General features: G+C 43.2%; 1 protein-coding gene across 1 annotated transcript; it reads left to right on the top strand.

The window, feature by feature from the left end:
• The first annotated feature begins 20,617 nt into the window (after window positions 1-20,617).
• Window positions 20,618-26,723, top strand: LOC124871965 (protein FAM237A-like). The gene is made up of 2 exons (XM_047371613.1): window positions 20,618-20,952; window positions 26,286-26,723. Exons 1-2 carry the CDS (start codon window positions 20,640-20,642, stop codon window positions 26,387-26,389), a joined length of 417 nt encoding a protein of 138 aa, XP_047227569.1. The 5' UTR covers window positions 20,618-20,639; the 3' UTR covers window positions 26,390-26,723.
• The last annotated feature ends 307 nt before the right edge of the window (window positions 26,724-27,030 follow it).

Here is a 27,030-nt window from a genome sequence, read left to right as displayed (position 1 = left end):
AGAAAGAAACCTCCAGCAGAACCAGGCTCAGTGTGAGTGGCCATCTGCCACGACCGACTGGGGGTTTGAGAGAACAGAGCAGAGACACAAAGAGAATAAAGAAGCACTGGTCCAGGAGTACTTTCTATGGGAAGGAAAAGTAAATGTTAATGGATGTAGCTCCTTTAGTTGTTTCATTTAGAAAGAAAGAACAGATAAACTCTGAGCCAGTTTTCAAGGTTAGAGTCTGAAAGATAGCACATAGAGTTTGTTACAGTTAAGCTCAGTCAATCGCCATGTCTAGGAGAGAGAAAGGGTTAAACACTAAAAGACAGGGCTATGTGGATCATAGGTAGAGGGTGAGCATTAAGTTGTTGCCAGCAGAAGCTCAGACGATTCCCCCCTCCAGTAAGGTGTCACAGGTAGACACAGAGCCAGGCCAGGTGTAACTTCTAGGAAGAGAAAAGAGAGAACAAAGTTAAAAGCTGAAAAAACAGCAAATAATGCAAAATTGGAGAGTAGTGTGAGAATGTAGCGAAGAGGGTGAAAGTGGTAGTTAACCAATCTTATGGAGGACCGATCCTGACAAAATTAAAAATAAAAGCAGAAATATATATATTTTGTTTTTACTTTCCCTTAGACATGTGTTTTCATCAAGAAATGTATATCTTTTCCTTTTCCTTAGACATGCGTTTTCATCAAGAAATGTATATATTTTCTTTTCCTTACACATGCCTTTGTTCTTTTTACATTTCCTCGTCTCTCTTTTTCCTTTACCGTATGCATTTCTCCTTCGTTATGCAAATGAGGAGGGCTACCTTCTTCTCTCCAGCTCCTCTCCTATTGGTCAATAAACAGGAAGGAGGAGGATCCATGTGCAGGCCGAGTGTGTGTCCCAATTTAGGGGCTGGATCCTTCCAAGTCCGTACTTGTGGGTCGATTACGTCACAGCGCTGCGCGGAAGGTCTGTCAGATGCTGCCGACAAATGTGTCCTCCTTTTATGGAAGCAAATCGTTACCATATTTCAAATAAAAAAGCATTTTCAGAAATGCTTTTTCATTTTAAGAATGTGGCTGTGTTATTTGACCCATAAATGAAATTAATTAACAATAATCCTATTTGCATTTTAATTTTCTTCTTCAAGACTGCTCATTCTTTCACTTAATTAAAATGAAAAAGACATTTGAGATTTATTTTTCAAAATGTACCCCAGCAAAATTCAATTTGAAATGTAAAATTTGAAAATGAAAAAGCATTTCCAGAAATGCTTTTTCATTTTAAGAATGTGGCTGCATTATTTGACCCATAAATAAAATTAGTAATCAATCATCCTATTTGCATTTTCTCCTTCACGACTGCACATTTTATGCCATAATCAAAAAGAAAACAAAGCAGACATTGCTTTTTCGTTTTCGTGGTCTACCTGCAAAGTACTGCCCAGAACTCGAAAATGAAAAAGCATTCCGAGCGGCGGGCGCAGCAGAGTGATGTCAGCAGCCGCTCTTCCTCAGCTCCCTGCTGACCGAGCTACCCATCTTGTTCGGTAGGGGGCGCTGTGCATGTCTGCATTGCATTACATTGCAAACGTGCCGAGAAATTGATTGAATTGCAGCAGGGCCGAGCTCAATTTGTGGCAGTGGCAGGCAGAACTGGTAGTTCCGGTGGCATCCTCATGGCCTGGGACATCCAGCGTGTTTTTAAGCATTTATTTATAATTTTCTATGAGTGACAATTCAGAATAGCCGCTCGTGCTCTATAATAAACCGGCTGTTTGTGCAATAAATCTTCATCATCCTTTCAACACGTCACACATACACATAGTGCTATTTATTTTCCATGTCAAGTAAATACAATCACCTTATGTTATGGGTCTAAAGCTGTTTATTAAATAATAATCAATAATGAAATCATTATGTAAAGGTAACAGGCTATAACAATAATGACATCCCGTTTGCCGATAATCAGCACCAGCTTCCACAAAAACAGCGGCAACCGCATTGGCAAGCTTTTACGGCCGGTCTGGCACCTTCTGGCATCCTCGCGGAATCCCGTGCCACCCTGCGGCAGGCTGTGGCAGTTCCGGTGGCAGCTTCGGTGGCAGGCTGTGGCGGAACTGCCACAGCCTGCCACCGAAACTACCAGTTCTGCCAGCCACTGCCACAAATTGAGCTCGGCCCTGCTGCAATTCAATCAATTTCTCAGCACGTTTGCAATGTAATGCAATGCAGACTTGCACAGCGCCCCCACCGAACAAGATGGGCAGCTCGGTCAGGAGGGAGCTGAGGAAGAGCGGCTGCTGACGTCACTCTGCTGCGCCCGCCGCTCGGAATGCTTTTTCATTTTCGAGTTCTGGGCAGTACTTTGCGGGCAGACCACGAAAACGAAAAAGCAATGTCTCCTTTGTTTTCTTTTTGATTATGGCATAAAATGTGCAGTCGTGAAGGAGAAAATGCAAATAGGATGATTGATTACTAATTTTATTTATGGGTCAAATAATGCAGCCACATTCTTAAAATGAAAAAGCATTTCTGGAAATGCTTTTTCATTTTCAAATTTTACATTTCAAATTGAATTTTGCTGGGGTACATTTTGAAAAATAAATCTCAAATGTCTTTTTCATTTTAATTAAGTGAAAGAATGAGCAGTCTTGAAGAAGAAAATTAAAATGCAAATAGGATTATTGTTAATTAATTTCATTTATGGGTCAAATAATGCAGCCACATTCTTAAAATGAAAAAACATTTCTGAAAATGCTTTTTCATTTAGAGAATCGCTCATGAGGACCAAAATATCGAGGCACGTGACGCCGTCCGGTACGGCGGAGTCGGGGTCCCACCCTGGAGCCAGGCCTGGTGGCCGGGTAGCTCCTCGCGAGCCCGAACGAGAGACGCGAGGCCATCCCCCAGTGGGCCCACCACCTGCAGGGGGAACCGTGAGGGAGCGGTGCAAAGAGGATTGTGTGGCGGATGAAGGTGGAGACCTCAGCGGCCCGATCCCTGGATGCTTAGGCTGGCTCTAGGGACGTGGAATGTCACCTCGCTGGGGGGGAAGGAGCCTGAGCTTGTGCGGGAGGTCGAAAGATATCGACTAGAAATAGTTGGGCTCGCCTCCACGCACAGCGTGGGCTCTGGAACCCATCTCCTTGAGGGGGGCTGGACTCTCTTCTACTCTGGAGTGGCCCACGGGGAGAGGCGGCAGGATTGTGTGGGTTTGCTTGTTGCCCCCCAGCTCAGTCGTCTCGTGTTGGGGTTTACCCCAGTGGATGAGAGGGTCGTATCCCTGCGCCTTCGAGTTGGGGAGAGGTCTCTGACTATCATTTCAGCCTACGGGCCGAGTGGTAGTGCGGAGTACCCGGCCTTCTTGGCGTCCCTGTCGGGGGTGCTGGATAGTGCCCCTACCAGGGACTCCATTATTCTGCTGGGGAATTTCAACGCCCACGTGGGGAACGACAGTGACACCTGAAGAGGCGTGATCGGGAGGAATGGCCTGCACAATCTGAATCCGAGTGGTGTTTTGTTATTGGACTTCTGTGCTAGTCACGGATTGTCCATAACGAACACCATGTTCAAACATAAGGGTGTCCATCAGTGCACTTGGCACCAGGACACCCTAGGCAGGAGGTTGATGATCGACTTTGTTGTCGTATCATCAGACCTTCGGCCGCATGTTTTGGACACTCGGGTGAAGAGAGAGGCTGAGCTGTCCACTGATCACAACCTGGTGGTGAGTTGGATCCGCTGGAGGAGGAGAAAGCCGGACAGACTTGGCAGGCCCAAGCGCATAGTGAGGGTCTGCTGGGAACGCCTGGCAGAGCCCTCGGCCAGGGGTTTATTCAACTCCCACCTCCGGGAGAGCTTTGACCAGATCCTGGGGGATGTTGGAGACATAGAGTCCGAGTGGACCATGTTCTCCGCATCTATTGTCGATGTTGCTGCCCGTAGCTGCGGCCGTAAGGTCTGCGGTGCCTGTCGCGGCGGCAATCCCAGAACCCGGTGGTGGACACCGGCAGTAAGGGATGCTGTTAAGCTGAAGAAGGAGTCCTATCGGCTGTGGTTGGCTTGTGGGACTCCTGAGGCGGCTGACGGGTACCGTGAGGCCAAGCGTGCTGCGGCCCGGGCTGTGGCAGAGGCAAAAACTCGGGCCTGGGAGGAGTTCGGTGAGGCCATGGAGAAGGACTCTTTCATCACCCAGGCTGAAGTCACCGAGGTGGTTAAAAAGCTCCGCGGTGGCAAGGCTTCAGGGTTGGATGAGATCCGCCCTGAGTACCTCAAGTCTCTGGATGTTGTAGGGCTGTCATGGTTGACACGCCTCTTCAAAATTGCGTGGCGGTCGAGGACAGTGCCTCTGGACTGGCAGACTGGGGTGGTGGTCCCCCCGGAGGGTGTGTTCCAACTACAGGGGGATCACACTCCTCAGCCTCCCTGGTAAGGCCTACGCCAGGGTATTGGAGAGGAGAGTCCGACCGATAGTCAAACCTCGGCTTCAGGAGGAGCAGTGTGGTTTTCGTCCCGGCCGTGGAACACTGGACCAGCTCTATACCCTCTACAGGGTACTCGAGGATTCATGGGAGTTTGCCCAACCGGTCCACATGTGTTTTGTGGACCTGGAGAAAGTATTTGACTGTGTCCCTCGTGATGCCCTGTGGGGGGTGCTCCAGGAGTATGGAATCGGGGGCCCTTTATCAGGGGCCATCCGGTCCCTGTACGAGCGGAGCAGGAGTTTGGTCCGCATTGCTGGCACTAAGTCGGACCTGTTCCCGGTGATTGTTGGACTCCGGCAGGGCTGCCCTTTGTCACCGGTCCTGTTCATAACTTTTATGGACAGGATTTCTAGACGCAGCCAAGGGCCGGAGGGGGTCTGGTTTGGGGACCAGTGGATTTTGTTTCTTCTTTTTGCGGATGACGTGGTCCTGCTGGCCGCCTCTAGCCAAGACCTACAGCATGCGCTGTGGCGGTTCGCGGCCGAGTGTGAAGCGGCTGGGATGATGATCAGCTCCTCCAAGTCCGAGGCCATGGTACTCGACCGGAAAAGGGTGGCTTGTCCTCTTCAGGTTGGAGGGGAGTTCCTGCCTCAAGTGGAGGAGTTGAAGTATCTCGGGGTCTTGTTCACGAGTGAGGGAAGAATGGAGCGGGAGATCGACAGACTGATCGGTGCGGCTGCCACAGTAATGGGGGCACTGTGCCGGTCCGTTGTGGTGAAGAGAGAGCTGAGCCGAAAAGCAAAGCTCTCAATTTACCGGTCGGTCTACGTTCCTACCCTCACCTATGGCCATGATCTTTGGGTCATGACCGAAAGAACGAGATCCCGGATACAAGCGGCTGAAATGGGCTTCCTCCGTAGGGTGGCCGGGCACTCCCTTAGAGATAGGGTGAGGAGCTCGGCCATCCGGGAGGGGCTCGGAGTAGAGCCGCTGCTCCTCCACATTGAGAGGAGCCAGTTGAGGTGGCTCGGGCATCTATACCGGATGAGGGACTATGTCTCTCGGCTGGCATGGGAACGCCTTGGGATCCCCCTGGAGGAGCTGGAGGAGGTGTCTGGAGAGAGGGACTTCTGGGCGTCTCTGCTGAGTCTGCTGCCCCCGCGACCCGGTCCCGGATAAGCGGAAGATGAAGACGACGACAACGACGGCTTTTTCATTTGAAATATGGTAACGATTTGCTTCCATATGCCTTTGCCCGATTTGAAGGATGCGTTGTTGTGAGTATCCTTCGTGGTCCATCTTTTCCCATGATTCATTGCGGGTCGAAGCTGTTTGGTCAAGCAGGGGCAGCCATGGCGGACCACAGTGACAAAAGCTGTGAGTAAACTGTGAAAAATTACACTTTCTGTGACACAAATGAACTTTTACAATGTTTTTAGTGTGGGAATATAACTATGTAGACGTGAAAAATCTGCTTGATTTATCAAGACATCGCTTAATTTCAAACGTGCTCCAATGTGTTCGGAGTTTTCCGATCCCGCCGTAGTAACTGCCGGCGTGCCTCGCCAGCCCTACCGGCGGTGAGGCAAGCTAGCCCGGTAGAGATCTGACCGGATTATCGGCACTGAGCTCCTGCTGCCAGTCATCACAGTGAACGTTAAACACAAGTGATTTCTAACAGTTTATGTTAGTGTTATTTTAATGTATTGTGTCATTTGTTCATGTAAGTCGATTTGACATTACAGGTGATATTAAGGTTAACCTGAGTAAATGGACGATTTTATGCAATCTTACTGTATCGCTTGAGAGTGTGTTTGAGAATAAATAAGCTTTTAAATATTCATTTTTGATGAAGAAATGTGCTATATGCGTTTTTAAAAGTATATTTATAATTCAGCTAGCATTATAATTTGTGATTCCAGGTACAGCTGGAGAGAAATACACTTTCAAATGCAAGAAAATCTCAGTAAAGAAGTGAAAAGTTTGAAAGAGCTTGTTTTAGACATTTGCATAGAAATATTTTAATATATTCTGCAAATTAAGACAAATGTAAAATTAAAAAAGACTTTTTTTACACTAATATTAAGCAAGATGGTTTTTTTTGTTTTTGTTTTTGTTGTTTAGGGACAAAGGAGCAGACGGGCCAGTTTATTAAGCTCAGGGGTGAGAACCACCACCTTTTTACTGGATCTAAAAGCCACCGTGGCTTGGAGGTACAATAACAACATTCTTTGCAGTCAGTTTCTGTCCAGTTTCAAAAACTCCTATCTTTCTAACTTTCATAAATATCCATCCAGTGATTAACATACTTCTTTTGGTTTTCCCTCTTTCCTTTTGTTTGTTTAGGACAATTCTGGAGAAGATGGGCCAACAGGGGAAGGTCACCCCCTTGCAGGCCAAAACAAAGTGGGACAATATGAAAAGGAAATATAAAGTATGTTCAGAACTTCTCATGTCACACACAAATAAAAAAAATATTTCTAAAAGTCTTATTGGTTTCTCTGTTTAGTCAACTCTTTTTTTCTGTCTTCTAACTTTAGGATTGTAAGTATCCAGGGTCAGGAGAGGGAGTCAGTGAAAAGCCCACTGCTGCTATTGGCCCTGGTTTGTCCTTATGGATGAGGTGTTGGGACAGAGGTCTTCCACAACACCTCCTGTCCTAATTACCTCCATCCCTGAAGACACTCCAGGGCAAAGTGGAGCGGTGGGCAACCAGATGGAGAAGGACGACAGTGAGCCAGCAGGAAGGGGTCAGAAAAGAAAGAGGGACAGAGATGAGGAGATGATGGAGTTGATCAGGGAGGACATGAGGGTACAGAGAATGGACAGACTGTTTTCCAAAGAATGGTACCGAAATAAGGTGCTACATAAGAAATAAATAAATGTGTTTTGTTCAGATAGTTTCTTAAAGTTTTAAGCTGTTCTAATAAATTTTGAAATTGTTTTTGTCACCAATGTATTTTATTTCCATTTGACCTAACAATACATCAACTTCATTTAAATTTGTAAACACAAAGTTTATTTTGAAAATTACAAATAGCATTTAAACAGAATGTGGAAAAAAACAACATTCAAACAGATCAAGATTACAAGACACAAAAGGCAAAATAAAACTATGTACAAGTATTTACAATGGCGACAGCAGGATCCACCTGAGTGACCGGTTCCTGGAACACCTCTTCAACAGAACAAAAAGGCAGATGTCTTTCTGAACAGTGTGGCTAAATCTTTCACAAGGTCAGAGACATGGATGAGATGCTGTAACTGAGACCTGTGGTTTGTCTTTCTGGATGGTGAGCGAAGCATCACACAGGTGGTCTGCAGATGTTTATGATGCCTCTTTCCGCTGTCCACTTCATCATCCATTAAGTGGGTTTAAAGGGCTGGCTGGACCACATCACTAAGATGTAATCAGGAATATGCAGAAATAGAAGATGGTGCTCACATAATATTACAATTAGTTATACCCCTCAAACATTAATCACATCTATAATATTATACTTGCCTGCATACAGTAGTCATGTTCTGGTGGTGTGTGTATATGAAGAGAGAGCTGAGCCGAAAAGCAAAGCTCTCGATTTACTGGTTGGTCTACGTTCCTACCCTCACCTATGGCCATGAACTTTGGGTCATGACCGAAAGAACGAGATCCCGGATACAAGCGGCTGAAATGAGCTTCCTCCGTAGGGTGGCCGGGCACTCCCTTAGAGATAGGGTGAGGAGCTTGGAGTAGAGCCGCTGCTCCTCCACATCGAGAGGAGCCAGTTGAGGTGGCTCGGGCATCTATACCGGATGCCTCCTGGACGCCTTCCTCTGGAGGTGTTCCAGGCACATCCCACCGGGAGGAGGCCCAGGGGACGGCCCAGGACATGCTGGAGGGACTATGTCTCTCGGCTGGCCTGGGAACGCCTTGGGCTCCCCCCGGAGGAGCTGGAGGAGGTGTCTGGGGAGAGGGACGTCTGGGCGTCTCTGCTGAGTCTGCTGCCCCCGCGACCCGTTCCTGGATGAGCGGAAGATGACGAGTACGATATATATATACAGGTCCTTCTCAAAATATTAGCATATTGTGATAAAGTTCATTATTTTCCATAATGTAATGATGAAAATTTAACATTAATATATTTTAGATTCATTGCACACTAACTGAAATATTTCAGGTCTTTTATTGTCTTAATACGGATGATTTTGGCATACAGCTCATGAAAACCCAAAATTCCTATCTCACAAAATTAGCATATTTCATCTGACCAATAAAAGAAAAGTGTTTTTAATACAAAAAATGTCAACCTTCAAATAATCATGTACAGTTATGCACTCAATACTTGGTTGGGAATCCTTTTGCAGAAATGACTGCTTCAATGCGGCGTGGCATGGAGGCAATCAGCCTGTGGCACTGCTGAGGTCTTATGGAGGCCCAGGATGCTTCGATAGCGGCCTTTAGCTCATCCAGAGTGTTGGGTCTTGAGTCTCTCAACGTTCTCTTCACAATATCCCACAGATTCTCTATGGGGTTCAGGTCAGGAGAGTTGGCAGGCCAATTGAGCACAGTGATACCGTGGTCAGTAAACCATTTACCAGTGGTATTGGCACTGTGAGCAGGTGCCAGGTCGTGCTGAAAAATGAAATCTTCATCTCCATAAAGCTTTTCAGCAGATGGAAGCATGAAGTGCTCCAAAATCTCCTGATAGCTAGCTGCATTGACCCTGCCCTTGATAAAACACAGTGGACCAACACCAGCAGCTGACACGGCACCCCAGACCATCACTGACTGTGGGTACTTGACACTGGACTTCTGGCATTTTGGCATTTCCTTCTCCCCAGTCTTCCTCCAGACTCTGGCACCTTGATTTCCGAATGACATGCAGAATTTGCTTTCATCTGAAAAAAGTACTTTGGACCACTGAGCAACAGTCCAGTGCTGCTTCTCTGTAGCCCAGGTCAGGTGCTTCTGCCGCTGTTTCTGGTTCAAAAGTGGCTTGACCTGGGGAATGCGGCACCTGTAGCCCATTTCCTGCACACGCCTGTGCACGGTGGCTCTGGATGTTTCTACTCCAGACTCAGTCCACTGCTTCCGCAGGTCCCCCAAGGTCTGGATTCGGCCCTTCTCCACAATCTTTCTCAGGGTCCGGTCACCTCTTCTCGTTGTGCAGCGTTTTCTGCCACACTTTTTCCTTCCCACAGACTTCCCACTGAGGTGCCTTGATACAGCACCCTGGGAACAGCCTATTTGTTCAGAAATTTATTTCTGTGTCTTACCCTCTTGCTTGAGGGTGTCAATAGTGGCCTTCTGGACAGCAGTCAGGTCGGCAGTCTTACCCATGATTGGGGTTTTGAGTGATGAACCAGGCTGGGAGTTTTAAAGGCCTCAGGAATCTTTTGCAGGTGTTTAGAGTTATCTCGTTGATTCAGATGATTAGGTTCATAGCTTGTTTAGAGACCCTTTTAATGATATGCTAATTTTGTGAGATAGGAATTTTGGGTTTTCATGAGCTGTATGCCAAAATCATCCGTATTAAGACAATAAAAGACTTGAAATATTTCAGTTAGTGTGCAATGAATCTAAAATATATGAATGTTAAATTTTCATCATGACATTATGGAAAATAATGAACTTTATCACAATATGCTAATATTTTGAGAAGGACCTGTATATATACACTGCTGAAAAAAATAAAGGGAACACTTAAACAACATAATATAACTCCAAGTAAATCAAACTTCTGTGAAATCAAACTGTCCACTTAGGAAGCAACATTGATTGACAATCAATTTCACATGTTGTTGTGCAAATGGAATAGACAACAGGGGGAAATCTTTGGCGATTAGCAAAACACACTCAATAAAGGAGTGGTTCTGCAGGTGGAGACCACAGACCACTTCTTAGTACCTATGCTTTCTGGCTGATGTTTTAGTCACTTTTGAATGTTGGTGGTGCTTTCACACTCGTGGTAGCATGAGACGGACTCTACAACCCACACAAGTGGCTCAGGTAGTGCAGCTCATCCAGGATGGCACATCAATGTGAGCTGTGGCAAGAAGGTTTGCTGTGTCTGTCAGCGTAGTGTCCAGAGCCTGGAGGCGCTACCAGGAGACAGGCCAGTACACCAGAAGACATGGAGGAGGCCGTAGGAGGACAACAACCCAGCAGCAGGACCGCTACGTCTGCCTTTGTGCAAGGAGGAACAGGAGGAGCTCTGCCAGAGCCCTGCAAAATGACCTCCAGCAGGCCACAAATGTGCATGTGTCTGCACAAACGGTTAGAAACTGACTCCATGAGGATGGTATGAGGGCCCGACGTCCACAAATGGGGGTTGTGCTCACAACCCAACACCGTGTAGGACGCTTGGCATTTGCCAGAGAACACCAGGATTGGCAAATTCGCCACTGGCACCCTGTGCTCTTCACAGATGAAAGCAGGTTCACACTGAGCACATGTGACAGATGTGACAGAGTCTGGAGACACCGTGGAGAGCGATCTGCTGCCTGCAACATCCTTCAGCATGACCACTTTGGCAGTGGGTCAGTAATGGTGTGGGGTGGCATTTCTTTGGAGGACCGCATGGCTCTCCATGTGCTCGCCAGAGGTAGCCTGACTGCCATTAGGTACCGAGATGAGATCCTCAGACCCCTTGTGAGACCATATGCTGGTGCGGTTGGCCCTGGGTTCCTCCTAATGCAGGACAATGCTAGACCTCATGTGGCTGGAGGGTGTCAGTAGTTCCTGCAAGATGAAGACATTGAAGGTATGGACTGGCCCGCCCGTTCCCCAGACCTGAATCCAATTGAGCACATCTGGGACATCATGTCTCGCTCCATCCACCAACGTCACGTTGCACCACAGACTGTCCAGGAGTTGGCGGATGCTTTAGTCCAGGTCTGGGAGGAGATCCCTCAGGAGACCATCTGCCGTCTCGTCAGGAGCATGCCCAGGTGTTGTAGAGAGGTCATACAGGCACTTGGAGGCCACACACAATACTGAGCCTCATTTTGACTTGTTTTAAGGACATTACATCAAAGTTGGATCAGCCTCTAGTGTGTTTTTCCACTTTAATTTTGTGTGTGACTCCAAATCCAGGCCTCCATTGGTTAATAAATTTGATTTCCATTGATGATTTTTGTGTGATTTTGTTGTCGGCACATTCAACTTTGTACAGAACAAAGTATTAAATGAGAATATTTCATTCATTCAGATCTAGGATGTGTAATTTGAGTGTTCCCTTTATTTTTTGAGCAGTGTGCATGTTATGCAAACAGCATATCAAATAAGCAAAATATATTCATTTTCTGCTTTTATTACCCTACTCAATTCACAGAAAGCATATTTGGCTTGTACCTTTAGCAGTTCTTTTTTCTTGTCTTTCGCCTTGCAAAGTTGCAAATCAAGTCCTCAAAGTCTAGTTCCCTCACCAGCTTGGACTAGATGACCATCAAGGACAGTGCAGAAAACCTCTTCTGACATTTAGTTGTTTTGAGTTCATTTTTTATTCGTTTCAGTTGTGAAAAAGTCCTCTCCCTCACTGTTGGACACTGGGGAGTGTGAGAAAAAGCCTGAGAGCAACAAGAACGTTGGGGAAGGTTGTCTGGAGTCCATTTCTCAGCACAACCTGCAATAGGTTTGCAGGTGTCTTATCTTGCTCAGTACTCACAAAAGACCTGAACTGAATCATCTCATCAGATAAGGCAGTATCCAAGTCAGTTGGATATGAATATGAGAGAGCATTGGCCCGTTTGCAGAGATCAGTGTCATCACAGCCAATGTCAAATAGGACACCAAAACGATCATTAATGTCTTTGTATGCATCCAGCCATTTGTCCAGTCCTGTCAGCAAACTTTTAATGATTACATTTGTTGGGAGTTTTGATTATTGATTGATTAATCTTGATCAATGATTATAATTAAAAATCATAACCTGACAAAATCAACTTCTTAACCAAAATCCTCATTTATGAATCGAGACCAGAGATGTTTCTGGTGTTGTAATTGTGGCTCAACGCCTTTGACAATTACAACTGTTAAATACTCCGTAATAATTAATAACTATTGCCGGAGATGTCACTGTTTAATCGACCGTTTCTGCCAAAACGTGTGGAACTTTAACCTTATCTTGACTGACGAATTGCTTTTGCACACAATGAACGCAAAACTCTCTCGTTTATCTATGTGAATATTTATTCATCTTCACCTACTCAACAGGCAAAATTCTACATAACAAGGGTAACACATCTAACTAAGCAAAAATAAAGCAAACAGCAGTGGGTGTGTATTGAATCAACCAGCAGTTATGGCAAAAAGAAGGAATGAGAATATGACGAAGGGGTGTGGTGGTGAGTAGAGAGTGGGGGGCGCAGCTCCAACTGTAACTCAGTTATTCTGACTCATAAAACCTCCCCCAACTCCTGAGCAGACAAAGCGTTATAAAACTTTTGGCGGCAGCTAGCCAGCAGTAAGGTTGGAGACAAAGTAAAATGGGGAATTTCACCATGAGGTTATTTCAGCAGTCCAGTCTCACAGCACACAGCTTCAGACATCAGCACAGCACATCAAAGTTCAATAAGCAAGGTTACATGCAAATATCATTCAGAACACATTAGATTCTAACCGATTCTCATCGCACTACAACCATGATGACCCTGCCCAGGCCTTCTAATAAAGAAATAAAAGATTAAAATAAAAGATGGGTTTTACTTGGTGAAGTTTCCTTCTGGGGCAGCGAGTGAGAGGGAAAGAGGCGGGGTTTTTGAAGCGTTGCTGCGCGTCCGCAGTTAAACTCCAAGAAAGCGGTCAGTCCTCGTCCTTTGGCCCTCTAGACGAAAAGGAAAAATATGATCTGACCATCAAAGTCGACTTGGGATGAAACACGATAGCGGTTCGACTCCTCGAAACTCCGTGTTCTTAGTTACGTGTTAAACTCACATCTTCGATCGGCAAAGTGAAATTTCTGGCCTTCTCATTCCAGAAACCTCAGTTAGGAATTGTTCGTTGTCCAACGAGAGAGAATCAATTAATTCCGCAAGGAACTCTTCTCTTGAATGGTGTGCTTCAGTTTCTAGTCCGGTCTCCAGCAGAAGGCGGGGTGTTCAAAATGGAGGCCTTCCTATATAGCGTCTTGTGACGTCAGACTTGGGACGCTCGTCATATCAGTCGCAGTGCTCGACGGGATATGTAGTAGCGGGCTGTCCTGGATACAAAATGGCCGATGCCATTGGAGAGGCACAGTGACGTCCATCAACGTGCAGATAGTCCAATACTCAGCAAACAAGTGGTCCAACATTCCCCCCTAGGTTCAAAGGGTGAGATGAATCGCAGTCTTTGAAGCTACTGGGACCATTCTGTCCTTTGCTGAACAATCAGTGATCCGTGGCAAAGCTGAACAAATCAAAACTGTCTCTGTGTTCCTCAAAACCTATGACTGGGCAGAGTAGAGGTTAGCCTGGGCAGGACTAAACTCTGACTAACTCATACCTTTCTGCATTGTTCAATGAGAAAATACAGGACAATACATTCATATCATCATTACATTCCTTGGTCATCAGCTTTGGTAACCCTGAGACAAAATGAAACAGCAATAAAAGATACCGTACATATATATGTTTATATATAAAAGAAAACAAAATCATTGCTCATAGCTTATTCGTCCAACTTCTATTAGGCACTGGAACCTGGCTGTGTCATTAGCAAAGGCGGTGCTATGAACCGTGGGGGAATGAATGTGAGGGAATCAATCCTGACCTGTAAATGCTTAACCTGTCTGTATGCGGTGTGTGCCATTCCTGCCGTCATGGCCCACCCGATTACAAGGAGAACTACCGTAACGGTCATAGTGTGGGTTTCTGTCCATTCTGTTCACCGGGGGAACTGAGGGAGAGGTGTGAAGCTTAATTCCGCCGGGGTGAGGCTGAACTTAATCTGTTTGGTACCTTCCACTATCAGTTGTTTTTCGATACTAGCATCAATGCTGAAATTATATCCCTTGAAGGCATCCATAATTTCAATTTCTGTATCATATCGATCGAGATTAAGGTGATGAAGGATTATGTCTCCGAAATGTAGGAGTGCACCTTGGGGTACAGAGACAAACATCGTTTGGTTGGGTAATTTTATTCTGGTAACTGTCATGCTGATCGTAGGATAGCAAGGCTTCTGTTACTGGTGTGCTTACAAGCCATCGGTTACCCGCACGTTCGACCTTGGTTTCTAACCCTACATCCTTCAGAGTTACCTTTGCCTGACAATTTTGTTCGGGAGATCCCTCCCTTAAACCACACATATAATCGGTGACATCTCTAATAAACGGGTTACTCGGGCACACCCAATGGAGGTCCTTGGTTTTGGTGTACAGGTCTAAATTGGGAATCAAATAAAGCTTTGGGTCGGCATCGTGGTAAGCCAAGAGTGATGGGGTTTTTAGTTGTATGTGTGTGTTTTCCTTCCAAAACCCGACATTTAACACTGTTTTAAGCCTGTATACGTTTGCTCTTTCGATGATAGGAAGATTGAGCATAAATCCTATCTCTAGGTTATCTGGATTGACAAAAATTGAGATTGCACTGCCTAAGCTATAAGCTAGGTGTGTTGGTGGAGGTTGCAAGGTGTCTGTTGTGGTGGACATTAGGATTTTCTCTACCAAATCCAGCGGAACTAGGTAAGTGGGTATCCGTCCTTTGGTTAGGCTGTCTACCGATGAACCAACCTCCCTAATCAGGTCCTGCATCAAATCTCTTACAACCTGTGTGTACATCAAATCATTCCTGACCACTTCTGTGAGGGTTTGCAGTGCATGCAGGGTATTGTTAATAAGAGTGGAGTGTAAGTTTACAGTAACCACGGTGCCCTGGAGGGTCTTGGTTTGTATTTCTAATAGTCTCTGTTGGAGGAGGAGTCTTTGTTGGATTTCTGGCATTTCGTCATCCAATTCTTGCACATGTCTCTGAATAGTTTTCAGGCTAACAGAATTTGCTGCTGAAAGGCCAATGGAAAACAAAGATCCCAGCGCCGCCGGTGAGGCTATCAATCCACCTAGGAATCTCTTTGGGCGTTTACTGCCGCTGAGGTCCTCCTCGGTGACCATGAATTTCTGCAGTTGTTTGAGGGTATAGATTGTAGTTTGTTTGGCATGGTCTATGGTGTCAGGGGTTTAAGTCCCCTGAGGTCTTCCTTCAGTCATCAGTGGTGGAAGACGGATGTGTTTACGGTATACGTCCCACGGGTCTAGGCGCACAAAGACCCTCTGCGTGTGGAGTCTACAGTGCGTAATAAGGAGCCCGGGGGTGTCTTGCAGGACTGTGCCGGTTGGTGGTCCTGTCTGTATTACACCGGTTGGCATCCAGATGACCTCCATCCTGCAACAGAGAAATCCTGATTATAGAAGGGAAAAAAATGTTTATGGGTGGAGTTGTTAGTGCATGTTAGTGTGGAGTTTATTTACTTGCATCTATCTGGCTGACCCTATGCGCTACCCTCTCCTCCCTCATTTCCGGAAGGGATCCCTGTTTCTGTGGAGGAGAGTCTGTGGTAGGGTTTGATCTGGTTTGCGTGAAGCCATTTGTACATCGGGCCTGTTTGGATTTTGAGATTCTTATTCTGTAGGCCACTGGTGAGAGTTTCCCCACGATTTAGAAGGGCCCGCCCATTTTGGGAGAAATTTTCTGGAGCGCCCGGTTGGTAGGGCAAATCTGAAATAGAAAACTTTTTCGCCCACTTCGTATTCACGTTGGGCTGCTTTCCGGTCATAATATGCTTTTGCACCCTCTACGCTGGCTTCCAGGTTTGTTTGCGCCCAAGTGAATGTGGATCTAAGGTGCTCCTTCAAGTCTGCGACATATTGGTGTGCTGTGTAGGCAGTTGTCACACTCACATCTTCTGGATGGTATAGTAGATGGAGTGGGAGGGTCATTTGCCTTCCAGTCATTCTCTCAAAGGGTGTTACTCCTGTAGAGCATTGGGGGGTGGACCGGATGGCCATCAGGACTAAAGGGAGTTTGATGTCCCAGTCCTTTCCGTTGCTGCTAACATACTTCTTTAGCATGGCCACTATGGTACGGTTCATCCGCTCCGCCTGACCCGACGATTGAGGGTGGTAGGGAATGTGAAATTTTACTTCCACTCCCAGAATGTCAAACAGCGCTGTCATGATGCTTGAGGTGAAATGTGTCCCTCTGTCTGAGTTACAGTTGGAGCTGCGCCCCCCACTCTCTACTCACCACCACACCCCTTCGTCATATTCTCATTCCTTCTTTTTGCTATAACTGCTGGTTGATTCAATACACACCCACTGCTGTTTGCTTTATTTTTGCTTAGTTAGATCTGTTACCCTTGTTATGTAGAATTTTGCATGTTGAGTAGGTGAAGATTAATAAATATTCACATAGATAAAAGAAAGAGTTTTGTGTTCATTGTGTGCAAAAGCGATTCGTCAGTCAAGATAAGGTTAAAGTTCCACACGTTTCGGCAGAAACGGTCGATTAGTGACATCTCCAGCAATAGCTATTAATTATTACGGAGTATTTAACAGTTGTAATTGTCAAAGGCGTTGAGCCACAATTACAACACCAGAAACATCTCTGGTCTCGATTCATAAATGAGGATTTTGGTTAAGAAGTTGATTTTGTCAGGTTATGATTTTTAATTATAATCATTGATCAAGATTAATCAATCAATAATCAAAACTCCCAACACATTAAATGTCTCAACTTGAAACGTTTTACTTCCAGTGAGATTGACTTCATTGTCGTCAAAGGTTCTTCTTTTACTCACGCAGTGGGCCTCAGACTGGTAGGTCTGTGTCACACCTGTGACAGCCCGGGCAAATGTCTCAAAGTCAGCAAATTGTCCTCTTAGTGATGCAACATAAGTGTGCAGCAACTCCAAAAGGCGCACAGCAGTCATTAAGTCCATATCTCTCTTTTGCAAGCCGTTGCTTGTCAGCTTGAATTGGTGCAGCACAGTTTCCCAAAATATGATTATAAGCACGGTCTCCAACTTCTCAAGCTTGTTACACAGTACGGCAGCCTCACGCCTTGTGTCCTGTAGCTCTTCGTTGTCAGAGGCTAACATCTTCGAGGCCATGGTTATTTAGCATAATTTTCACAAAGAGCTCTTGTGGAGTCTCCTCGGCAGCTCCACCTTCTACAGGAGAGGGATTTTAGCGTCAGTGGGATGTCAACGGTGAACACCATTTTCCATCGGTGGGTAGAAGCAGAGCAAAAAGCATATAGTGCTTGAAGTCAAAAAACTGACTTGCTCCCCGACAGCTATTTTCAACACAGTTCATACCAAACAAATTCAAAGAATGTGACGCACACAGAATGTAATGCATTAGGGCATTGTTCTTCTTGAAATGAGCTTGCAAACCACAATATTTCCCTGACATGTTTGATACATTGTCATACGCTTGGCCATGGCAGTTGGAGAGATCCAGCCCCAAGTCTATGCCAGAGAATTGGAGAGGAGAGTCCGGCCAATGGTCAAACCTCAGCTTCAGGAGGAGCAGTGGAGTTTTCGTCCCGGCCGTGGAACACTGGACCAGCTCTACTATGCTGATCCAGTGTTAAAATTACAGTAAAATTACAATAATAAATAAAGATAAATGTATTATCTGTAATGAGAAAACCGAATTGATGCTCACATGCAAATCTGAGAATCTTCAGTGTGCTTCAGCTGCACCTTAAGAAACGTAGATGACATGATGTTGAGTCAGGATGAGCAATTTTTTCATTATTATTTCCATTTAATGTCAGGATATTCAATGATTCATATAGAGGATGATGAAGGAAAGCCAGTTTATGCTCCAAAAACGACAAATCATGGTTTATGTGAATTCTTAAAAAATAACACAACAAAGGAAGACACACATAGTTCTGATAATACGGAAACTTAGTCACTTCATTAATTATAATGTAGTAGTTTACATAACATTTGACATCTTTTAAACATATAAAGCCTCACTATTTAAAGTCCAGGGGAGTTACCAACAAAGCGAGAAGCTGCTGCTCTCGAAGTGCCACTTTCAAAAGCTGATTTAAAATAGCTGCTGCTCAACTTCACAAATGCCTCCTAAAGACACACAAGACATAAATTGATCTATTTGGCTAGGAGGGCAAGAGAAAATAGTTTGAAGCAGTTGTGGTGACTCCGGTTGTTTTGATGCAAATTTTATGAGTCTATTACATGAGGTGGATGGAATAATAAAAAGGACTAACTCCAAATTCTTCACCTTGACCTTAAACAAACAGCTAGCTACCTGAAACTTGGACACAATAGGGCACAGTTAGATGTTTCAACTAGACAGTGATCCCAAACTGGTATTGAAACGGATGAAGCAGGCTAACATTAGGCTTCTGGGATTGCTTTTCTAAAAGCTCCAGTCATTCCTAATACAAATTTGGAGACTACGCTCCGTGGTAGGAAAACAATCAAATAACCAATAAATGAGTTCTACCAAGAAGAGTGGTCAAATGTCCTGCCAGAATTATGCCAGAGTGATTGGCACAAAAAGCATGCGGTGGAAATGCAACTTGCTACGAGACCTCTATCATCTAAAAAAGATTTAGCAGAAAATATCCACAATCATATTAAACTCATGCATATAATTCTAAAAACAAACATCACGGCAGCTGTATGTTGTATGATCATCCCAGCCTGGAAAAAGAATAGTTCATGTATATCACTTAAATTGTAAAAATGATCCACATTCATCTCTTATGACTTTATGCAAACTTCTGTACAGAAAATACATCTAGTGCTATAAAGAGAATTTAACAATAGCATATAGTGATCCCTTTGGGCAACTCAACAATTTTATGATATAACAAATTGGTGATCATTCTTTGGGGACTTGTGGAAATAGTCTTCCCTTCATATAATTTAATATGAATAATAATGAAATACTGAGCGACACATATAGGAAAATAATAAAAATTTAAAATAGGGTTTGAGTTGCTTCCTTTCTGGATGCCTCTTAACATCACATTTGGTTTTTCAGCATGTAATGTTCCTCATTTAAAAGTTATAATTCATCCTCGGCGGTGGAAATGTTGTGAAGCCAACTTCTATGCATCATCAGAAGAATGAATGAGTGAGTAAGACATCCATCCAGTACATTTAGTGTTGGCCCCTCACTGTGAAAATAATTACATTTGAGATGAGGTATGCATGTGACATTTCAGTAAAAGCATATAAAACAAAATCATTTACCATTTTCTGGAACTCTGTTTTGAAATGAGTTTGTTTTACAGATGGCAGAACAACTTGTGAGGTTAGAATACTTATGTTTTCTGCAGAAACCTTGGTTTCTTGGTTTACATTAAGCAAAATACTGCCGTAAAGCTCTGAGTAAACACAGTCCTAGTCAAAAACTGCAATTTTTTTTTTATTGTAGAGATGAGCAAAATTTGGTTTAATTAAAGCAAACCTTTTCCAACATGGTATGAGCATGTTAAGCTCATCACACAGAGATTTGGGTTTCTAACCCCAGATATGGCTAATGTTAGATACTTAATTTTTATTTTGTATCATATATCAGCTTATTATCACATCTCTTAATATTTAGAGGTGCTTTTCAGTTGCCTTATAACTTGTTTCTACTAGCTGTGCACGTCTAGAGTTTTGCCCACTGCTTTGCAATAAAGCTCAACTTAGTTAACTGATGAAGAGTTCTATCTATCTATCTATCTATCTATCTATCTATCTATCTATCTATCTATCTATCTATCTATCTATCTATCTATCTATCTATCTATCTATCTATCTATCTATCTATCTATCTATCTATCTATCTATCTATCTATCTATCTATCTATCTATCATGTCCTACAGCAAATAAAACCACCAATTAAAATAGAGACTTTTTCAATAACGTGAGAAGCTGCTTTTTGCGAAGGAGGGAGGCAGTGACGTCATCTAAGATCAAAACAGGTATGTATTAAACTCCCATCAACGCTATAAGCCCAGGGTGCCAAGCCAGCTGAAATTGTAAGTACATTTTTATTTAAAAAAACAAACAAAAAAACAGCTGTTGGACTAAAGTACAATTTAAGTTTTGTGACAGATGAAACTTAAAACTAATGCGTTTTAGTTTAGTTAAATTTAGTCATTTAGAGGTTTTCCTTTCTTCTATTAAAAATGATTCATTACTTCTTACAGAAAACACTACCGGACAGGTGTTATCTGCGTTTTGTCCAGTGGAGATGGTCCCGGTTCTTTTTAACCTGACCCCGGCCACAGTATTTGTTCTGACCTGCATGTCAGCGGTGCCGCTGCGGGGCCACAAGCCTCCGCAGGTGGACCCGGTGACAGCCCGCCGGGCCAACCCGCAGTGCTGGGACTCCTCCTCGGCTCTGCTGCTGGAGATGCGCTCTCCGAGGATAGCTGACACGGTCCCCGCCTTCTGGGACCTGATGAGGACCCTCCGGTCCTCGGAGAACGGGAAACACACGGCGCTGTTCTGGGACCTGGCCCGGGTCTTTTGGAAGATCTACGCGGACTGCGTCATGTCCAGGAGCCACGGCCTAGGGAGGAGGCACATCACCTCTGTGCCCTCCCTCATTACTGACAGTGAGTGCGCACATTTACATGTTAACCGAAAAGAAAAACAAAAGAGGAATGAACATCAAATTGAAACTGAAATACAATAAAAAGAAGTTACATGTATATTTTCAAAGGTCCACTTTAGTGAAAAGATAATAAAGAAGACTTGGGATCACAATGGGTCATTGGTTAGAGGAAAGCACAATATTACTGAATTATTCAAAAACAAACAAAAACATTTTTTAAGAGAAATATTTGTGTAATTTCTTATTATATCGTTTTTATCTTTTACCTATAAAATATGTTATTATATTTATTCGTTTTTAAACCTATACTGCTTATGGACGATGGATGGAGCTAAATGCTAAAAGATGTTTTGTTATTTATTTATTTTTCAATTGTTTTCTTCAAAGTCAGACGTTTACATACACTACATACAGTTTGCATACCTTACTATGCCTTTATCGTGAGCTTCTCATTTAGGGTTTCGGGTGTAACATTTAACAATTATGAATAAACAGATGTTTCTAGCCATCTGTCCATTCAGGAAACACGCAGGTCATGTGTCTCACAAATAAACACGGTTTCAATCAAAATGTGTGTATCAAGCCCAGAACAAAGGAAAAGACCCTGAGAAGAAACTGGATAAAGCTTAGGTGTCATTATCCACAGTGAATACAATTTCAAGGTCCAATGTTGAAAAAAGGAGCTGAATTTTCTTGTGGTTTTGGGTCAGTGGTGGTGGTGTCCCTGTCTTGGAGTTCAGACATAGATTGTTAAAAGGGCGAGGCTGTGCGCAGCGAGGCATTGCACCAACAGCTGCAGTAATGGCGGCGTTGAGTATACAAACGTATAGTTTTTAAACTATTAATCAGTCACAAAATGTAGCTTTAACATGTTTTTAATATGTGCAGTCAGTTCATCAAGAATGAGCCTATTTTTAAATGTTCTTTTGGAGTTTTCGGAGCAGCAGAGCTCTGCTAAGGTTCGCTAAGCTAGCAGGGCGGTTGAAGTGGGACTTCCCCACTAACTGCCGTCTGATCTCGGCCCGGCATTTTGGTATTTTTCACTACCTGTTATCTGCTTGTGGCAACTGAAAGTTAATATAAAGCATTTCGTAGTTATGTGGTAGAATATAAAATGTAAAATTTTTCCCCAGACATTTTTTACAGTTTAAGTTATATAGTAATTATAGACTCTTTTACCACAATTAAATATTTTAATGTGGTACTGATGATCAAAAATAGGTAAGAGCAAAATTCTAGAATTGCACCACTCAAGGAGGCAGCATGTTGGAGTATCTCAGTTACTTTGATTATGATATATTTTTAAAGACTCTCATTCCTCTTGTTGTGGATAAAATTATATCTTTTGGAGATCATCCTCTCTGATATTGTGCGGCTGGAAGGATTTTTGCTGAAACATTTTAACTTTTGGACATTTGTTATGATGCATAACCATAGCAACTTGGTAGTTTTTACAACCTGGAGCAGCTGATTAATATCTCAAAAGCTCAAATAATACTTCAACTACAACCCCACGAGTTGAAAAGGAGGTGCAGCACAAACACAGAGAAGAGAGAGAAGGAGGAAGTTCAATCCATCTTTTTCATCGATTATAATGTGCATTATGAGATCGTTGGAAAACAAGTTGGACGAACTCTGAGCTCTTTAAAGGACCCAGCCAGAGTATCAGGAATGCAGTATAATGTGTTTCACTGAGACATGGCTACATGATTATATCCCCGACTCCAGCTTCTCTCTGCTAGGCTTTCTGAACAGGGGCCTCGTGTATGAAAAAGAGTGCAGCTTTCATTCTAGAAGTTTGCGGTAGGGAGAAATGCTGAAACTTGCGGCACACGAAAAAATTCAGATGTACAAAACTGTGCATAGACATGTCACCGCACACGTAGCATTCATACATCCCAATTTGCGGTGAATTCAGCACAGCTGCACGTGTTATTGAACTGTCATGTCTCCGCCCAAAAAATACATATACAAAGTAGTATAAATGACCAGAAGGCACCAACCAGGTGTCCAAATAACCATGCCAAAGCTGCTATGACAGTTAAAAAACCGAACCGGTTCCTTTTGGCAGAAAAATGATAAGAAAGACTTTTTTTACACACTATGAGGCATTCTTGTAGTGAATTTTAGCAAACCAACAACTACTTGAATGACATTAGTGATTCAGACCTGACTGAAAATAAAACATTTCTCGGCTCGTATCAGTTTAGTTCTACAATGTCTGCATCAAATCTGCACAGTGCTGTCTATCTGCTGCACTGAGCTCAATTAAAGCTAAATGCTGATCATCATAATGATGGGAATATGCCTCCTATATTTCTAATAGGAAGACTGTCACCACACACACTATGTGAAGCACTTTAATTATTTACAACCATTCAGGATGTCACATAAAAACAATAGAAAAATACATAGAAGCCAGCCATTTCGTACAGAGGTTTGCTCCCAACAAAACTATTATTATTAGAATAATTAGAATTATTTTTATAGTATAAAGGAATCATGTGCTGAGGAGGCCATCGTGCCATTGCATTAATAAAACTCATTTGCGCATCACAAATAGGTTGCACATATATTGAATGAAAATGTTTTCTAGCATATTGACTTTCACATGGGGCCCTTATAGCAGTATGAGTGTAGTCCATAGCTCTGATTACATTCAGAAATCAACTCCTCGCTGCAAATGAGAGCCACATTTTGGGGGAACTTTATACATCTAAGCAACATACGGATGAGGGTGTCCCATGTGGCTGGCACGGCCAGATAGGTCATTTAATAACCAGTGTTATTTTGGAAACAGCTTATGTTCCACCATCAGTTGTTGCCGACACTGCATGTGATGCCTTCAGCTTAATTGTTGCTAAGTTAAAGACACAACACCCCAATGCGTTTGTGGCAATATCTGGTGGTTTTAACCATGCTTCACTCTTTGCTACACAACGTTATAACTGTTTGTCAGCTGTTTTTCCAGAGAAAACAACACATTGCATTTTTTCTATGCAAATCCCAAGGACTCATACATTTCTAAAGCAAGACCTAAATCATAGCACAATGAGAGAAGAGGGTTACGAGAACCTGAGGTAGCCCTGTGAGGTTGCTTTGAGGCTACGAACTGGGACGCACTGTGCCAGGCACATGGAGAGGACATCAATGCCAAGACTACATAAACTTCTGTGTGGATAACACAATCCTTATTAGAACAGTGAGATGCTTCCTCAATAACAAACCCTGAATCACCATTGGCCTGAAGGACTGATTAACAAGAAAAAAAGAGCCTTCCGAGAGGCTGGTCATCATCTACTAATATTTATCAGCTGGAAAAAACTATTTATTAACTTAGAGTCTTTCAAAGGGAGTAAAGGAGTAATGTCATCTGCTGGACTGCAGAGTTTTCTTCCCCATATGCCATTAGTTTGATTTAAATAAATTGTCTGTGGCCGTTCTGAGCAATGAAAACTGAAGGCACCAAATCCCAGCATTCCTTTTACCTGGGTAAAACAAATCCTGGGGCTTTAAATCCCAGGGTTTCTGTTTGAAAAGGGCTTTTGACAGCATTAAAAATATAACTACAAAGAAAGTTATAACTACAACACACACAGTGTGCAATTATCTCTTAAACTCTCCACATGAGGAACTTGTTTTTCTCTGAGCACACACTTCCCTTTTTTGCCCCCAGATTCACTGGAAAGTTTAGATACAGATAAAATAATTGTACACAAGGGATATTAACTAATAATACTTGTTTGTACTTCAGAAGAAATTTAAATTGTTATAAATAAATTAGTTGATTCTAATTCACACCAAACGTACTACAAAAAGTGAAAGAAAACGTCACACAGCTGGTGTTTTCAGTTGTAGCTAGCTGCAGGTTTAATGGTGTCATACAGTGTCTTACAAAGGAATTGGTATTAAAAATACAAAAGTATTAAACTTTTTCACATTACAACCACAAACGTTGATTTATGTTATTGGGATTTTATGTAGGGGTATCAAACTCTAGTCCACGAGGGCTGATGTCCTGCAGTTTTAAGATGTGTCCCTGGTCCAACAAAGACTGGATCAAATGCTTCAGCTCTATCTTGATACTACATTTTTGCCCATTATTCTTTGCAAACTAGCTCAAGCTCAGTCACACTGGTTGAAGGACATATGAGGGCATGACTCGTATTCTCAGTCAGCTTTAACAGGGCTTTGACTGGGCCAGTCTAGCATTTTAATATATTGATTAAAACCAGAAAACTAACAGAAGAGCACACATAACTCCTATTCTGGCCTCTTTGTAATGACTCTCTGTTCACTTCAGGAATAATTTTAAAGTTTTGATATTAATTTATAGGGCAATGCATGGCCAGGCTCCTAATATATTCTGGACCTTTTGGATCCTCTATCTCTCTCTAGGACTTTGAGGTCCTCAAGTCAAATGTTGCTGGTGGCACCACGAACCCGTTTTAAAATCCGTGAACACCGGGCTTTTCAGGCAGTGGCTCCAAAGCTCTGGAACTCTCACCCGCTGTCTCTATGCTGCACAGTCTCCACGTACTCTTTTAAGAAACTAAATACATTTTTATTTGGAAATGCCTTTGTCTAATGTGTTTTGTGTTTTAATTGCTTTGTCCTTGTGAAGCACTTTGTGATCTACATGTCTGTGAAAGGTGCTATAGAAATAAAATTTTAATTACTTACTTACTTTGAAGCCCAGCTGAGATCATCTCAGTCGTTGTGTCCTTGGGCAAGACATTTCACCCCGCTTGCCTGCTGGTGGTCAGAGGGCGCAGTGGTGTAAATTGTATGGCAGCCCCACTTCTGTCAGTGTGCCCCAGGGCAACTGTGGCTACAATATTGTTTACCCCAGTCAGTCTGTGAATGTTTGTATGAACTGGTGGATGGCTTATTGTGTAAAGCTTTGGAGTCCTTGGACTTGATTAAGCGCTATACAAGTTCAGGCCATTTACATTGAGGCCATCAAATTTGGAAAACACCATACTTGATAACTGATCATCTTCTGAAAGGGTTTCTAGATAGAATGAAACTTGAATGGTGTATGGGTGTGGGTAAACAACAGCAGACTTCCTTTGTGTTAGCTTAGGTCTAAACTTTTGGGACTTACCGTAAGCTATAAATAACACCTGCCCCCATGATTCATAGTTCTCCCGGGGTTTTTGCAACCATTATAGTGGTTCAGTCTCCCTTAACTTAACACGAAAGCAGAATTACCAAAACTATGAATGTCTCTTTAGATACCTGCTGAAATTGTTTCTGTAAATTTCTTTGTATAAAAACATTTACATGAATGCATTTTGCACCTTTCACTCTGTCTGTGTTTGTTACTTACAGAGTCCTTTAGGTTCAACAGCTCGAGAGCAAACTCCTGGACAAAGCTCACTGTCAGAGTGAGACGCAGAGGACACATCACATCCCTGGGGATTAAACCCAAATAAGACACAACACAAATGTCTTTGAAGGTTTCCAGCTGGACAGCTTTTGTCTTTATTTCATCCCCTCTCTGTGATACCCTTGCCAGCAGTTAAAGGAGACCTTGTCTATGACTTGGTTTTCAACATGTGTTCTGTATCACAATTTACCAAATACAATTAATATTATTCAGTTAATATTACTCCTTTAAGTTCCTTAATATTGATATTGTCACTCTTTTATACAGACAACTCAAAATCAAGCACAAAAAACATAAATCCAAGTTCTCTTTTTCTTGTTATATAGCCTACAGATTTTATTTTGCTATTTTGTTGGATTTTATGTTGTCATACTTAAGTAGTGGAGGATTTGTATTTGCTTAAGAAAAACTAATAAAAAAGTTACTTTTGCTTGCTTGTTTCAATTATTTGTTCTTAACTATAAAAACAGCAAAGGAGACGGCAAAGTCAGTATTTTCAATGTTACATGTAAAATATGACTTGTCCATCCATCCATTCATCCATCCATCCATCCATCCATCCATCCATCCATTGTCTTCTGCTTATCTGGGATCAGGTCATGGGTTATGGAGGGAAACCCCATAACCCCAGCGAAATCTTCCAGCTCGCGTTTCCAGACCAGACAGGATATCCAGGTCACTCCAGTC

The sequence above is a fragment of the Girardinichthys multiradiatus genome, chromosome 7 (genome assembly GCF_021462225.1).
Source record: "Girardinichthys multiradiatus isolate DD_20200921_A chromosome 7, DD_fGirMul_XY1, whole genome shotgun sequence".
Taxonomy (NCBI): domain Eukaryota; kingdom Metazoa; phylum Chordata; class Actinopteri; order Cyprinodontiformes; family Goodeidae; genus Girardinichthys; species Girardinichthys multiradiatus.
The sequence above is the reverse complement of the archived record's forward strand: the minus strand, read 5'-3'. Positions and strand labels throughout refer to the sequence as shown.

Excerpts from the sequence above, each read along its gene's own strand:
- LOC124871965 (XM_047371613.1), top strand. The coding sequence starts at position 20,640 with ATGTCAGCGGTGCCGCTGCGGGGCCACAAGCCTCCGCAGGTGGACCCG. Across the intron at positions 20,953-26,285 it reads GCCCTCCCTCATTACTGACA|AGTCCTTTAGGTTCAACAGC; the intron begins GTGAGTGCGCAC and ends TGTTACTTACAG.